Below are 17,767 nucleotides of genomic sequence, written 5' to 3' on the forward strand. Positions count from 1 at the left end.
CTTGGATTGTAGGCAAGTCTTCCTTCTTCCAATATTGCGCCACCAACAGTCTTGCTGCAGTTATCAGGTGCAGAATCAAATTGGTCTCTACCACTGTAAAGTCAGTACATATACCTAGTAAAAATAACTGAGGAATAAACTTTATCCTTCTTTTAAAAACATTTTGCATGACCCACCATATTTTTATCCAAAATGCCTTAACCTTTTGGCAGGTCCACCATATATGATAATATGTAGCATCGAGAGAACCACACCTCCAACATTTAGGCTGTACATTCGGATACATAGAAGCCAACTTTTTAGGATCTAAATGCCATCTATAGAACATCTTGTAAAAATTTTCTCTCAGATTTTGAGCTTGTGTAAATTTCACATTTCTTACCCAAATTCTTTCCCATGTATCCAACATTATTGGTTCCTCAATATTTTGAGCCCATTTTATCATACAATCTTTAACTAATTCTGTTTCCGAATCCATCTGTATTAATACATTATATATCCTCTTTATATGCATTAAGCTTTGATCTCTTATTTGTTTAAACAGATTATCCTCAACTTGAATAAAGCCAATTTTTTGATCTATTTTCCACCTAGCCTGTAATTGCCCATACTGGAACCATGTTTGAACTACCTTCTCCTCTTTTAATACCTCTAAAGATTTTAATTGTAATACCCCCCTTTCCGAGGTAAGAAGCTGTCTGTAAGTAATTCTGTCCTGTTTTTGTGCTGTATTCATATTTTCAATTGCATGTCTAGGAATTGCCCACATGGGTATCTTGTCATTTAATTTATATTGGTATTTCTTCCAAACCCGCAATAAAGCATTTCTTAAAATATGACTTTTAAAGTTCTTATCCAATTTTTTGTTGAATAACAGGTAAGCATGCCAACCAAATACCAGATCGTGTCCCTCAATGTTCAATATTCTATCATTGGTTAAATGAATCCAATCACTAATTACAGATAATGCCACTGCATCATAATATAGTTTTAAATTAGGTAGTTTCAATCCTCCTCTCTCACGTACATCTTGCATTATTTTCATCTTTACCCTCGGCTTCTTTCCTGCCCACACAAATTTGTTGATACCCTTCTGCCATTCTAAAAGGTTCGCATCTTTTTTAAGTATAGGTAACATTTGGAAAAGAAATAAAAATTTTGGTAAAATGTTCATTTTCACTGCCGCTATCCTGCCCAGCAAAGATAAGTGCAATTTCTCCCATTTTTTCATCTCTGTCTGTATGCTATGCCAAAGTGGTTCATAATTATGCTTATATAATTTCCCATTTGAAGTTAAAATGTTAACTCCAAGATATTTAACTTTTTTAACTACCTCACATCCTAGCATCACTCCTAATTCTTCCTTTTGTTTAATATTCATATTTATAGCTAATATTTTGGTTTTTCCTAAGTTTATTTTAAAGCCAGACACTTGACCATATTGATTAATCGTATTCATTAAAACCATACTGGATTCCTGCGGTTGTTCCAATATTATGACCAAATCATCCGCAAAAGCGCGGACTCTATATTCTTGCTGCCTAATCTTGATCCCTTTTAAACCATCCAAGCCCCGTATTTTATTCAACAATACTTCCAAAGTTATAATAAACAATAATGGGGACAAAGGACAACCCTGTCTTGTACCTTTTCCAATTTGAAAAGAGTCTGTTAAACTTCCATTGACTATGATTTGTGCTGTTTGCTGTTGGTATATTGCTTTAATTGACTGTAAAAAATTGTCTCCTATCTGCATTTTTTGCAATATCTTCAGCAGAAATTGCCAGTTAACTCGATCAAAGGCCTTCTCAGCATCCAAAAATATAAACGCAGCAGGGATCTGGTTGTTCTTTCCCAAATATTCTAATGCATTAATAATTAATCTGACATTACTTTTCATCTGTCTCCCTTGTATAAAACCTGTTTGGTCCGTATGTATCAATTGTTGAATGACCAACATTAACCTATTTGCTAATATTTTAGTAAAAATTTTATAATCTACATTCAGTAATGAAATGGGTCTATAATTTTTGGGTTGAGTAGTATCTTGATCTTCTTTGGGTATCAAAGATATAAACGCTGTCTTCCAAGATGGAGGGACTTTACCTTCCGTTTGAATCATATTAAATAATTCTCTAAGAGGTTCTACCATTTCTAACTGTAAGTTTTTATAGTAAACCGCTGTCAAGCCATCTGTACCTGGTGCTTTCCCTGACTTTAATTGCTTAATTACCTGCAGGATTTCCCCCGAGGTTATTGGTTGATTCAATTTTTGCCTGTGTTCTTCTCTAACTGAAGGTATTTTCTCCTTGTCTAAATATTTGTCTATGTCTAAACCATTAATTTTATCCCCTTTATACAGTTCTGTAAAAAATTCCCAGAAAGCCTTTTGAATCTCTTCCTGTTGGAACACCTCCTTCCCTCTGTAAATCAGTTTAGATATATTTCGAGTTTTCCTTTTTTTCCTAATCTGATAAGCTAACCATCTGCCAGGTTTGTTTGCATTACAAAAAGTATTGTGTTTTGCATATAATAAATTAGTAGCTACCTGGTCAGAGATCAACATGTCAAATTGAGATTTTAATATGTTAATAGCTTCCTTAACCTTTGTATCGTCTGGGTTCCTTGTTAACTCCAGCTCTTTTCTCTTAATTTCCTCTTCCAGTTCTGTTCGTTTTAACCCTTGCTTATTTCTATGTGTTTTATTTATATTCATCAAAACTCCTCTCATATACGCTTTGCTTGCATCCCATACAAATTCCATAGATGTACCCTTATTCATATTCAAAACAAAATATTCAGATAGTAATTTTTTACAATCATTAATATAGTTTTCATATCTAAATAAATTTTCATTCAGTCTCCAAGACCTTCTTGCCTGCACTACCCTTCCCAACTCCATCCAAACTGGGTTATGGTCCGAAAGGACTCTAGCTGCAATCTTTGTTTTCTTGACCCTAGAAAGCAAATCATTAGTGGTTAGAATAAAATCAATCCTTGAAAGGGATTGATGCCTGTCCGAGAAGAAAGTGAAGTCATATTCCTCTGCATTTCTTTCTCGCCAAATATCTCTCAATTCAAAATCATCCATAATATCAAAGAAAGATTTGGGTAACTTTGCTCGCATCTTGGTATTTAGGCGGGAAATCTTCTTATCTCTCTTAGTGTCTATCACTCCATTCCAGTCACCCAATAGTATACAGGAACTATAGTCCCACTGTACTAATTTAGCATGAAGATTTCTATAGAATCTATCTTGCTGTTGATTGGGAGCATAAATTCCCAAAAGTAATGTCTTTTTCCCTTCTAAGATTAAGTCTAAAGCAATATATCTTCCGAAGGGATCTGCTTCTATTAATTCAGCTTTCATATCTTTTCTTAAATATACAACTATACCATTCTTCTTTTCCATAGCAGAAGCTGCAAAATGTTGACCAAGTTTTGAATTGATCAAATATTTTTGATCAGTTGACTTGATATGAGTTTCTTGCAAACAAATTACATCGTTCTTAAACTGTTTAAGATAATGAAATATTTTCTTCCTCTTCTGTGGAGAGTTCAGTCCGTTGACATTCCATGTTAAAATCTTAGTTGTCATCTTTGGTTGGTTGAAGCATTTTTAGAGCTTCCTGCACGGCCTGTTTAACCTTAGGTCTAGCTCCTCCCACTGCTTCCAGATTTGTTGTTGTAGTTCCTTGATCGATGGCCGATGATTGTTGATGCTGTTGCTTTTTAGCTTGTTTCTCCATACGTCTAGTAATCATGCGGCTAGGTCTTGGTTCCATAGCACCTTGCACTTCTAGAGAAGAGAGATGCTCCATCTTGTCTGGTGGTTGTGTAGTTTGCTGTCTATCCTGTCCTTCTTGTGGTCTTTCTCTAGGTCCAGATGGTGCAGGGTGTCCGGCCTTCAATATATTATAATAAAAATCTCGGGCTTTCCATACAGAGTTGAGGCGGTACCTTTGCTTATCAAATGTAAATATGATGCCGAATGGTGCATCCCATCTATACTGTATCTGACGATTTCTGAGTTCTTCGACCAAAAAAGCGTAGTCTCTTCTGGCTCTTAACATTTGAGGTGGTATCTCTTTCAAAACAGCCAGGTCTTGACCGCCAATTTGAAGCTTAGTGTTATAAGACGCTTGCAGTACCATATTTCTGAACTCTCTTGTAGTAAAATATATAACGATGTCTCGAGGAAGCTGCTTCTGCTTTGCCAGCCAGGAGTTAACGCGGTAAGCTTTGTCAATTTGCCAGCCTTGGTTGGTCCCTGGTCTTCCCATCAGGCGGTCAAAAGCTTCCGATAGGATCTGTTTCAGGTTCTCCTGTTTCTCCTCACGCAGCCCCCTTACTCTTAATGCGAACTCCATTTGTTGGTACTGTATCATAATAATTTCTTTTTCAGCATTTTCCACTTTTTGTTCCACCACCTCTGTTTTCAATGTCAAGTTAGCATTGGCATCATTAAGAACCTCTAGAGTATCTTCCACTCCAGAAATATGTTCTGTTAATACAGTTACAAGACTCAGCATGTCGTTTCTAATTTTATCAACCTTAGCCTCAAATTTCTCATACAACTCCTGTTTAAGTCCTTTTATTTCACTTTTAATTTCTTCTTTCATTTCTTTTATTTCCTCTTTTCTCTCCTCTCTATTATCTCTAAATTTATCTTCCATTTTAATTGTCTGTGCATTAAGAGCCTCGCTTAGATTACTCAGAAAAAATTCTTTCGTTAACACATCCCCAGCAGGGGGCGTAGGAAGCGGAGGCTGCAGCTTTGTGCCAGGCACTGAGGATGTGCCCCTGGAAGTAGAGGGTGACGACTTCAAGTTAATATTTGGTTTTGAGGCCATTTCAAAATTTGTCTGCCTGCAGTTAATAAAACTCTATTGCCTAAATATGCAGCTTTAAGTAAAGAGGCTTTTATTTTGAAGTTTAAGGCTTGGCAAAACTTTCAGTGAGTAAACATTGTAACAACACCGTTCAACAGATTCATCACCATTTAACTTCCAAATAAGCAAGGTTAAAGAAGGAGTAAAATTCTTCTATTGTGAAACCAAAACATCTGATAAGCAATCTCTTTTGTTTTGAATTCTTTTGAAGTCTTGTGAGAATTAGCAAAAAGTGTTCGTTATTACCGGAGAAACCAGCCTGCTCGGCGCCATTTTAAAAGCCTCTGAGTAAATAATTTTTCGGAGGAGAAAAAGAAAAGAAGCTAAAATGTTGATAAGCAATTATTGTCCTCGCAGTAAACGGATTCAGCTCGTGATAAGATTAAATCAAACAAAACTTAGAGCAGAGTGGGAGAGACCTACTTTGTCCTGCACAAGGCAGTTTGAAGTTCCCAGCACGGACAGCCGTTCTGCCTTGGGCTAGCCCCCCTTTCCTTGCAAGCACAAAAGCTGCAAAAATCGAAGAGCATTTGCCAGCAAAACAGTTTCTTCTTTCCCTCTTGCCTGAAGGATAAGAAAACCTGATAAGACGTCAGATGGAAGATCCTCTAAACAGGTACGTAGCCAGGAATTCGGAGGCAGCTGATTTTTTGCTGCCCCCACCAGTAAGCTCCTCCCAGGAAGCCGGATCCAGCCGTTCTTAACAATTATCGTCCAGTCTCCAACCTCCCCTTTATGGGGAAGGTTGTTGAGAAGGTGGTGGCCTTTCAGCTCCAGAGGTCCTTGGAGGAAACTAGCTATCTTGACCCATTCCAGTCCGGCTTCAGGCCTGGCTACAGCACAGAAACCGCTTTGGTCGCATTGACCGATGACCTCTGGAGAGCCAGGGACGGAGGCTTTGCCTCCATCCTGGTCCTCCCTGACCTCTCAGCGGCTTTTGATACCATCGACCATGGTATCCTTCTGCGACGACTGCGGGAGGTGGGGGTGGGAGGCACTGTTTTGCAGTGGTTCTCCTCTTACCTCTCGGACAGGTCGCAGTCGGTGTTAGTTGGAGGGCATAGAATCGACCACTAGGCCCCTAACATATGGGGTGCCGCAGGGTTCGGTCTTGTCCCCCCTACTCTTCAACATCTACATGAAACCGCTGGGCGAGGTCATTCGGCGGCACGGGATAAAATACCACCAGTATGCGGACAATACTCAGCTGTATCTGTCCACCCCGTGCCAACTCAATGAAGCAGTGGACGTGATGAACCAGGGACTTGAAGCTGTTAGGGACTGGATGAGGGCTAACAAACTTGTGCTCAACCCAGATAAGACCGAGTGGCTGTTGTGTTTCCCTCCCACCAATTCGGCAAGTATTCCATCTCTCAGGCTGGGGGGTCAAACACTACACCCCTCAGACAGGGTCCGCAACTTGGGAGTCCTCCTGGACCCACAGCTGACCTTCGAACACCATTTGTCAGCTGTGACCAGGGGGGCATTTGCCCAGGTTCGCCTGGTGCACCAGTTGCGCCCCTACCTGAACCGGGAGGCTCTCACAACAGTCACTCGTGCCCTTGTGACCTCCAGGCTGGAGTACTGCAATGTGCTCTACATGGGGCTGCCCTTGAAGAGTATTCGGCAACTTCAGCTAGTCCAGAATGCGGCCGCGCGAGCGATCGTGGGTGCACCTCGCTTCACCCACATAACACCTATCCTCCGCGAGCTGCACTGGCTACCTGTCGATCTCCGGGTACGCTTCAAGGTGCTACTTGTCACCCATAAAGCCCTTCATGGTAGTGGATCTGGGTACTTGAGAGACCGCCTACTGCCAATCACCTCCACGCGACCTATTAGATCTCATCGATTAGGCCTCCTCCGAGTTCCATCTGCCGGTCAATGCCGACTGGCAACCACGCGGAGGAGAGCCTTCTCGGTGGCAGCTCCGACCCTATGGAATGATCTCCCCATGGAGATTCGTACCCTCACCACCCTCCAGACCTTCCGCACAGCCCTCAGAAACTGGCTATCCCGTCAGGCCTGGGGCTAAGACTGTAACCCGCCCGAATGGTATGAATGTTGTGTTTTAATTATGTATCGTCTTATATGTTAAAAGTTTGTTTCCCCCCCCCCTTTTGGTTGTAAGCCGCCCTGAGTCCCCCCAGGGAAAAGGGCGGCATATAAATAAACTTCTACAATCTACAATCTACAAAACCAGCAATCAACACCCAGAAGAGCAAACACCAAGATTAACATTAGACTAACAATCAAGAAGCAAACAATACAAATCAAGGAACTGTTAACAAAGCCCAACCAAAGAACCACCAAAACCATTCCCAGCCAGACCACCAGTCCAAGCCAACAGATATAAAGTTAGAGCACACCCCATACCCTACTAGCACTGATCTTACCTAGTTTAGTAATGAAACATCTGCAAGCTGAGAGCGCACAAATGACCCCAGTGTAACTTTGGGCTACAAATATTCTCTTCTATAGGCTTTTCTCTGTATAATTCATGGGTTATCCATTTTTCATGGTATTTTCATGGTATATATATGAGAATGTAAATAATATAAAAAGTATTATCTTATATACCTGCAGATAAGATGTGGATAAGACAAACTCAATCTTGGGGGTGCATTTGGGCACTGAAAATTCTTGCCTTATTTATGAGTATATATGGTATTCCAAAAATAACTAGAAGATTCTCGAGATTTGTATATTTAAAGAAGATAATGCTAAAAAATCCTTAAAAGGGGGAAAAGATAAGCAGTCCATAGTGCTTATTTCCAAACATTTCAAAATCAGTCATGGGGTTTTTTGTTTTTTTTTACCCAGCCAAACAAATCAGCTCTTTTTATAATACAAGGTTAGACTTATACCTGCAGTGACTCACATTATATGCTCAACAAATATTCTAAGTTCAGTAAAAGGGCAAATCATGTATAACATTTTATATTATAAATGTATAAATTCCAGTTTTGTGGCCAGTACATTTTGAAGCACAGAAAAGAATTTCTCTCACAATGAGAAATAATGCTAGGGGTTGTGCACCAATAACTTTTTATGAGCAGTGTTTAATAATTTTATTATGATGGTTTTTATATGCATTCTAGTTTTGATGCTCTTTTGTGATAATTTATGATAAAGATAAAGATTCCCCTTGCACATATGTGCTAGGGGGTGGTGCTCATCTCCCATTTCAAAGCCAAAGAGCCAGCGCTGTCCAAAGACATTTCCATGGTCATGTGGCTGGCATGATTAAACGCTAAAGGCACATGAAACACAGTTACCTTCCCACCAAAGGTGGCTCCTATTTTTCAACATGCATTTTTAAGTGCTTTCGAACTGCTAGGTTGGCAGAAGCTGGGAGAAGTAATGGGAGCTCATTCCGTTGTGCTAGGGATTTGAACCGCCAAACTATTGATCTTTCTGATTGACAAGCTCAGCATCTTAGCCACTGAGCCCCCACATCCCTATTTATGATATAAAAACTGGCAAATAAATGATTAAATACTAATCCCACATTACTCTAGTTAGTCTCTTCCTTTTCCATCATGGCTAACAAATTTCCTGTATCTGTAGGTAGAGGATGTTTTATGTACAAAAATAAACATTCACACTAATTCATTGACTCATTTAAAATCAACATTATGGACAGGAGAGATGTGATGTCATCAATTCTTGAAAGATATTAAACATCTATTTGTCATCCAGGTCATCAGGCATGCATTCTTCAAAGCCAGTTTTGATATCTTTTGCATTCTTTGGCAAATTTCTGCCCCTTCCCCCCATGCCTAATTAATAAAGTGGCAGCTGATACTGTAACTAAGGCATGCCATACACTACCTTTTTGGTTTTCCCAAAAATCTCCTCTACCAGATAGTTCATGATTCAGGAGCAGATCAATATGAATGATGATTCAAACACCTTGGATAGATTTTGGAATTCTTCCCGATTAACAGGGAGAACGGTCTTCATCCAACAGTATCTTTTATTGGTTATCTCCCAGTTTTTGCCTCACAGCAGGGTTAAGGAAAGTATTACCGTCTGTGTATTGTTGAACTGTATCTTTCATCCTCCGTCTCTGACTAGGAGTTACAGGATTAGGAGAGAGCCATATATTACCAACCTTGCCTTGGAATGTGCTATATCAGATACTTACTTCATCGATGGAAGATTTTTTCAAGCAGTGCCACTTTTAAATATCTATTTAGGCTTAGCCTTTAGGCTGTTTAAAGTTATGTCAACCTGGGGTATAAATTATATTTGCCAGTATCCAGAACAGTTGAGTACAATGCTGACAGCCAGGAAGAGGAATTTTAAGCTCTGCCACTGAATAAAGCAATACACTCTAATGCATTTTCAATATGAATAGTAAACCTTTAACTAGATTCACAGATTGATGTCAGGCCCTCTTACTGGTGAAGATGTATATTGATCCCTGAAAATGTAAATGGTATAAAAATATGCATTGATGTATGATGCTATATATTTTTGTTACTTATTTTAAAGGCACTTTGAAATGGGAAGCATTCTTACAAAGGGAATGAGCTTTTGAAATGTATTTACTCCTATGAAGAATATCAAACAGTCTTCACTAAAAATTAATTTTATTCAGAGAGTGAAAATCTTATCATATAATTAGATTAGAAATGGGAAATGCCATAATTTAAAACCACAAACATGGAAACTTTTCTTTTTCTGAGATGTTACCACAACATGTTCCTTTTATTTATCAGTGTTATCAGAGGAAGAGTATTACAATGTAATATTGTTAAGTTGTTTTTACTTGACAGTATAGGACAGAATATGCATACAAACACAGGCTGAAAAACAATTTATACATATCCTTTCCATTAAAAACAAAAGTTCCATCCTATCCATTGCTGGGATTTGTTTTTCTGCTAAAGTATGTTTAAAGGAGGCTTGGGGGGGGGGGGGATGTGTGGTTTTGTTTTTTTTAACCCCCTTTGGCTTGATACTATCTGGTAAATGAAAATACTCAAAAATATCAGATCTCTGAACTGCTTCCCAAGCTAAATACTAAAAAAGAAAGAAAAAGAAAATTGGTTTGAGGTAGAAAGGTGGTCATGGCTCTTCTTTTCTGCAAAACTTCTTTTCCTTCTCAAAATATCTATACCAAAATATATTTCTTTCTAGATGAAAAATCCACATAGTAACCTGCAATCTGTTTCTGTTTCCTACTCTGAGCAACCCCCGCCCCCCGCTGCTGAAAAAATAATACTTTTAGATAGCACTTTGAATCATTTGATTATATAGCATATATTATCTAATTTGACCCTCATAATACCTCTAAGCATAGTTACAACTAGTATCACCTCCGTACTGGAGATGAGCTATGAGAAAACTTGAGTGGTTTAAAAGACACCATTCTCCACATCCACCCCAAGATTAATGCTTCTTCTACTGCAATGTCATTTGGGATAGCACATCAAATTCTACTAGGACTCACCTTGTAAATGATAACATAAAATAATGGACAGGCCTGTTAATAATATTCAGCAGTGGAATTTCTCCAACACTATTTTGGTCCTTTAAATATGATTATTGCACACATGCAACGTATGGAAAGAATGAGTGAGTGCTTTATAATGAGAGCAAAGGGCCATGCAAAGCCACACAGTCAGTGGGGAAGGAACCAAGCCTAGCTACTCAACATAAACAGTGATTGAATTTTTCTCCTCAGCTGGCTCTCCCTGGCTCTCCCTTGAAATGCTGACTATAAGGGAATCATTTTAAAAATGTACAATGCTATTGATTAAAGGTATCCATCCAGCCAATCTTTCTGGCACAAAGGCAGAGCAATTAAGTACTGAAGTAGTCTGAGCTCCTTCATTTAGGTAGGCTTCCAAATTACAATTACTTCAGGACTAGATTTCATACTTTGAATGGAGTGATGGACATAAAATTTGGCACAATACGATGGTCATGTCTTCGCCACAGAAAATAAAAACTGCACATATTCAGAATAATTGTTTTAAGGTAAAATTCAGCCTAACAAAAAAAATTAAAAACAATAAAATCTGGAATAAAAATCATTCCACATTCTGTGGGGGAAGTAAATCCATTAAAATGCTACTTGAGTGTCAACAGTTACTGTAGCTGAATGAAGTTAGTGGGGGCAAAATAGAGCCCTGTGTGTCTAAAATGGTATTTGTCAATACTAACTGTGCAGTTTATGAGAAGCTGATCTTTTTCCTATGTTTTTGGACTCTTAGGCTAAGTATAAATAACCTGTGCAGAAAAAGCAGTGTGTCTCAGAAGAAAAGGTTCTTGAAAAGATAAATGCAAAAAGCCAAAAGGAAAGTATAAATGTAACTCTTTGCTCCAAGCTCTAAAGGCAATTCACTTTAGCAATATCAAAAAAAGAATGGATATAAATCCCTACCATCCCCTTTCCTGATGCTGCATAATTATATAAATCAAAGTACATATGCATAACCATTTCCAAATACTCCACAGTTTGTTAAAATAACAGTTGCATAGAGAGGGAAGAAGGGAAAAACACACACAATAATATAAAATACAACATCCTCTTCTTTGGGTAGTTCAAGTGTTTTCTTATTTGGAGTAAGAATACACAGAGCTGAACAGCAGGTTACAAGGTCCCAAGCAGCCATGTGATTACTGGAACTTGTGATTGGCACTGGTTGAGCTGAAGTTGCAAAGAGCAGGTGATCTTCCAAAGAAGATGCTCACATTGCCTGAAGGCAAGAAAAAGTAAGAGAAGAGCAAGTGAGGGCCGTAATTTGCATAGGCAACAGCTTCTTTCAATATTAACACAGCTGAGTTAAATTATCTAAGAGGCATCACATTTGCTAGGAGGATAAAGATAGCAAAAATGCACGACACATCTTATAAGAATGCATGCCTAACTTTTGCCCTATGGAGACAACACTTAATCATGGCTTTGGGATTGAGTTGAATCTTTTCTAAAAAAAAAAAAAAAGCCTCTTCATATGTTATCATTGGATAGGAATCCCAGGCTCAGGGCCAAGTTCAAAGCAACATAGCCAAAGCTTCATTCTCCTATTTTTCTCCATAATAACCCTATAGGTTGGTAGAAAGTATGATTGGTCCAAAGTAGCTCTGAAGTTTCTGTAGGTTGACTAAAATCTGGGTTCCCTTGTCAAAGTCCAAGACACCTTACTACTACACCACATTGGCAAGTATGATGCAGCAACTCCTCTGGGTTGAATCAAGATGAACAAGCTTAAACATATGCACAGGATATCCTACCCTGCAGAGCAATGGATGAAATAGCTTCAGATAATAGATTTTTCCCCCTATTGATTATGTCTGTGCACTTCTGCCTTGGCATCTTGACAAAAGCATAGCAAGAGATTCTTGTCCTGTTACAGAATTGTACAGTATTAATATGATCGGGGGTTATCTGTTAATAATAAAGTAGCAACTTTCCAATGTTATCACTTTATTATTAACTGATAATGCCGTTCCTGATAAATACCTAAAACAAAGGTTACATGTGAAATATTACAATCAAACATTTGTTCTCCCTACCCCCCAACCATTTTTTACAAGTCCCTTGAACACCTGTGTAAAAGCCAACAACAAGGCACCCAATCTTCAGGTCAAAAGGGAGATACATAAGCCTTGGTCCCGAGGGATGGCAAGATGAGTGAGCAGCAACCTTACAGGCATCTCAGTGGTAAAATGATTTCCTTGCAGCTGGTCCAGGGCACATTTCTGTGGTGAAATGTGCACTCAAGTTCAAGTTTAGAAGAAGAAAAAATATACCCAGAAAGAATTTCTGAGGGGGGTGTAAAATCTCAACAGATAATTTTGGGGCTATTTACAACACATTTCTTTCAATTATACCACAAATGAAGGATTTTGTTGATAAAGTATGGCAGTATTACTATCCTTGAAGTGTTAATACAATTGTTTGTGGGTAGGGTGTGTCTCTCTGTATTTAATTTTTTCCCCGATACGAATCTAAGAAAATTAAAACAGTGTTTCCTTTTCACCATCTCTGAAATAGCATGAAAGTAGATTTGGTGTGATTTTCTGCTACAAGTAAAATAATGTGATAAAATAATACAATGGGATCAGGTCACTTCATTCCTACATGCTGCAAGTTTTCAGCCAAGTAACCCTTCAAATACACAAAATCCTGCTCATCTCATACTCTGCAGGGGACAGGGCCATTGTCAACGTCTAAAACGTTTCCATGACTACTATCAACTTGAGAAGGGAGGAGAATTCTATGCATACTTTGGCTAGAGTAAAGTCTCATATTCTTGTGACTGGGATGTGAATGCGCATGTCCAGAACCTGTAACATCTTGTTGGTGAATGTGATTGATGACTTCAGGCAGAGGGGAGGAGACACAGGGGTAAAGTTCAGATGCCATTAAGTGGGATTCAGTTTAGGCTCCACAGAAGATCAAGCCAAGATGTTGATCCTAATAAATGAATGTTTTTTGTTTGAATTTTGTCTCGAGGCTCGTAAATTAATTAGGTCATCTCTTGGGAGCCATTAGGAAAAATGACTGTGTGTTTGCCCGGAGAAAAAGTGAAACAAAAATGCCTGTCCCATCAAAACCTATTTAAAAAGCATTCAAATGTTTCATACCTGTGATTTGCCAGCAAGATTTGCTGTAAATAAGAAAACAGTGTGATTAATTGTCATATAATGCAGTCTCAAAGATTAAGATGTAGCTATGCTGTATGCAGAAAACAATTTATATTTGACATATTCCATGCTTTTTTTCTTTGCAAATCTGTCGGAATTCCTTCCCATAAATCCTAAGCACTCTATTAAACATTTGATTATAACATAAAGTATTTGTGCAGATCAAATATGTTAGCATATAAAATTTTAATAGTCATGTTTAATGAAATGAATTCAGATAGAGAGGTTAACATTATTGCTATAACAACACATGGTGATGGCAGAGGAAATATATGGATTATCACTCAAATAAATGACAGGTTTAAATTTAAATCTAGAGACTGGAGAACAGATAATTATGCAACTATAAAAATAATGCCAACATGGACATCAAAATGATAAAAGAATCATCATACTGCTGCCACTTTCACATGAATATACAAAAGGAGATTGCAATGGTGCAATAGAGATAGTCCTTGACTTACAACAGTTCATTTAGTGACCGTTCAAAGTTACAATGGCACTGAAAAAAATGATTTAGGACCATTTTTCACCCTTATGACCATTGCAGCATCCCCATGGTCACATGGTTTACATTTGGATGCTTGACAACCGACTCACATTTATGATGGTTGTGGTGCCCCAGAGTCATGTGATCCCCTTGTACGACCTTCTGACAAGCAAAGTCAATATGGAAACCAGATTCACTTAACAGACGTGTTATTAATTTAAGAACTGCAGTGATTCACTTAACAAATGTGACAAGAAAAGTCATAAAATGGGGCAAAACGCACTGAACATATTTCTCACTTAACAACATGCATTTGGGGGTCAATTGTGGTCATAAGTTGAAGACTACCTGTAATATCATTGGCCATTCTTTCCCTGAAGAAAGGAATGAAATGGAAATAAACCTCACTTAAATATTCTGCTTGATGATAATCCCAAATTAAAAGACAGCACCTTATCGCCACTCCCACTTTGCGAAATTTGATGTTGGTACCCAGTTGAAATTTTCATATATAACCTTTTTTTGGTACAAAAACACACAATCCAAATATACAGAACTAATTCGGTGTTAGTTCATTAAATGGAAGGTGATCTAGGTGATCACAGCGGCTTGTCTTCTATAGGAAGATGTGAAACTGGATTAAACAGGCACTCTGCTAGAAAGCTTCCCTTAACCTTCCTAAGGTTTCTCATATCTTCAGGCCTCTGGCACAATAAATCCAGGACTACCGCAAGGTTTTATGAAATAATCATAAAATCAAAGATTTCCCTTGCCTGGTTGTATATAAGTCTAGTGGACAGTGTTCATCTCCATTTCTTAGCCAAGGGAGCCAGCATTGTCCAAAGACATTTCCATGATCAGGTGGCCAACATGACAATATGCTGATGCACAGGGAATGCTGTTACCATCCCACAAAAGTGGTACCTATTCATCTACTTGTATTTGCATGCTTTCAAGCTGATAGATGGGCAGGAGCTGCAGCAAGGAACGGGAAACTCACTCTGTCACACAGTGCTTGGGTGCCGAATCTGATCTGTCAGCTTTCCAACTGAGAAGCTGAGCATCTTTAACTGCTGAGTCATCCCACCCCCATAAATAATCATATTTCTATCTTTGCTAGTTGAATACTAATTTGTGATGCTATGATATGAAATGTATACATCATCTTCAAGCTGAACCATAAAGTATCTTAAAAGGGATGATGGGAAATGTAATGAGCTAGATCCAGAATTCCAATAAATTGCACCCATTTTCATTTTGCTCCCATTAGATAGAAGTTCTGCCATCTCCAAACACAGAGGAGGAAAAAATTTGCATAATGAAGCCCTATCTACCACAGCTTCTCTTTGGTTTTTATCACCTCTTGAATCAACAACAAAGCATGGACTTCCTATTCACTAGTCCTAGAGGAAAACATGATGTTACAAGTGACATGCAGATAGTACTCAATTAAGTCGTAATGAAGCCTGTGCCCATCACAATCATTGTGATGGTCATAAATAGATTTTAAGACCATTTTTGCAGTGAACACAGTGGTTGTTAAGCAAATCATTGATTTGCTATTGGTGTGGGTTTGCCAGAAATCTGAAATAACTGTTCTTTTTTAGCAAAACCTTCCAAAAATATGGTCATGTGTCTTTGGTGCAGTTGCCAAGCACCCAAAGTTCAGTCATGTGACTGTGAGGAGGAAGATGATGTCGGAACTTTGACCTTGAGTCCTAAGTACCCCCCAGGTAGGTCCATCAGAACTTCAAACACTTATAAATTGAGGACTACTGTGATATACACTGGCTGTATGTGACTATTGACATTCTGTATCAGGGGTGTCAAACTTGTGTTGTTATGGAGTCGTCACGTGACGTATACTGACTTTCCCCCTTTTGCTAAACTGGGCATGGGCGTGGCCAGCACGTGGCACATCTGGCCCACGTGCTGTGGGTTTGACACCCCTGTTCTATATACACATGCCTGAAAAGCCTGAATGGGCAATTTTTCAGAGACATAGATATAGCAATACTTAGTGATTTTATTATGAAACATGAGGATAAGACAACGGTACTCTTCTAACTCTATGCAGTTTCTTTGAAATGTATCTGTTATTGTTATAGCCAGTAAGAGGTTTTCTAAAAAAGAATCCATATTAGTCAGTCATTCAACAGCCTAGAAGAAGGAGGAAAAAATAGAGAAACAAAGCACCACAGCACTGTTGCTCTCCTGAATGATCTTATTGTAAAAGTGTTCATTTCATAAGATTTGGGGAGGAAGGTGCCTTTGAGTCAGTGTTAACTCCTGGCAACTCCCTGAAGTTTACTTGGCAAGGTTTTTCATAAATGATTTGCTGTTGCCTCTTTCCTAGGACTGAAAGAGTATGACTGGTCCAAGGTCACTTAGCAGCTTTATCCTTAAGGTGAGAGTAGAATCAGGAGTGAAATGATATCAGTTCAGACAGGTTCACCCAAACTGGTAGTAAAAAAAGGTACTGGTTTACCCGAACAGGTAATAAAAAAAATACTACCAGTTCAGGTGAACTGGTATTTCTGACGATCAGCTATGCAGTGTGATTTAGATCATCTAGAAAGCAGGAAATCCTGCTTTCTAGCTAATCGCGTGGCACAGCGGATTCCTCCCCCTCTCGCTGTTCTACTCTCCTGGCACGCTCAGTAGCAGGATCTGCCCACCCTCCCAGACATCAACATGTCCATTTTTGACACTGTGCATGCGCAGAAGCACTCTCACATTTGCGAACCGATAGCAAAGATAAGTAGATTTCACCCTGAGTAGAACTCAGTCTCCTGGTTTTTAGTATGATGTCTTAACCACTATACTAAAACTGATTCTCTTAACATTGCATAACATTATCTATTTATCCATATATACTGTAAGATCAAAATATCACTACACAAAATGCTTCGAATGATCTTTCATGTTAGCACAAGTAAATGTTGCTACATCTGCCAAATAAAAATGTGGGTCACTTAATTATTTGGCCTTGAATTTTATTGTTCTTTCATTTAAAGCAAGGGATGTTTTCTTTAAAGGAAAAAATGTCACTACTTGGTTAGGTCAATTTTCATCTTTTGTTCGTACTAGGATACTGGGACCACTTTATTGTTTCTTCTAAATGTGGATTTGTTTACAGTTAAGAGTTGAGATATGAAGAAATCAGGCTTACATGTTTAATTAATGATATTATTTCAGAGCCCCATATCAACTTTTTGATGACCCTTGGTTTGGAGAAGATGCTACTTATTGGGTTTTCCTATAGTTAAGTGTTGAGTTATGAGATGAAAAGTTTTATATTTGTTCACTAACTGAAGAAATAGTGAGATTTCTTATACTTGTCAAAATGCAGATAGGAAATCACTTTTTTAGGGTTTTCTTCTTTTTCTATTTTCTTCCTCTTTTTTTCACTTTTTTTTCTATTTTTTTCTTTTCTTTTCAGTTTGTATTATTTTACTATTGTAATTAAATCTTTTAATTTTTTTTAATTAAAAGAAGGCTCTAAGATGCTCCAAGTCAAAATAGGAGTATTGTATGTACTTTATATTGTAGCACTTACACTATGATACTTAAATGACATGTCCCCTCTTTTATCATCTTTTCTCAAGATGAAATGTTTTCAGATCTTTAAATTCAACCCCCTTGATTATCATTATTAACTTCTTATTCATCTGTTTGGTTGTAGGAATCTTTCTCAAACTGTAATGCCCAGAACAAAACA

At 38.2% G+C, this 17,767-nt stretch overlaps 1 protein-coding gene across 3 annotated transcripts in view; it reads right to left on the reverse strand.

Annotated features, from left to right (window-relative positions):
• Nucleotides 1-9,473: 9,473 nt before the first annotated feature.
• Nucleotides 9,474-17,767, reverse strand: part of UTRN (utrophin) — a 468,873-nt gene continuing 460,579 nt past the window's right edge. For all 3 annotated transcript variants that reach the window (XM_087718331.1, XM_087718332.1, XM_087718330.1), the window contains exons 75-76: nucleotides 13,497-13,519; nucleotides 9,474-11,605 (exon numbers count right to left, since the gene is read on the reverse strand). In XM_087718331.1, coding sequence (XP_087574457.1) covers nucleotides 11,597-11,605; nucleotides 13,497-13,519 — 32 coding nt within the window. In that variant the 3' untranslated portion in view covers nucleotides 9,474-11,596. The remainder of the gene's footprint in view (nucleotides 11,606-13,496; nucleotides 13,520-17,767) is intronic.

The sequence above is a fragment of the Thamnophis sirtalis genome, unplaced genomic scaffold (genome assembly GCF_051295495.1).
Source record: "Thamnophis sirtalis isolate CommonGarterSnake01/CBP01778 unplaced genomic scaffold, rThaSir2_p1.2 scaffold_6, whole genome shotgun sequence".
In the NCBI taxonomy this organism is placed as follows: domain Eukaryota; kingdom Metazoa; phylum Chordata; class Lepidosauria; order Squamata; family Natricidae; genus Thamnophis; species Thamnophis sirtalis.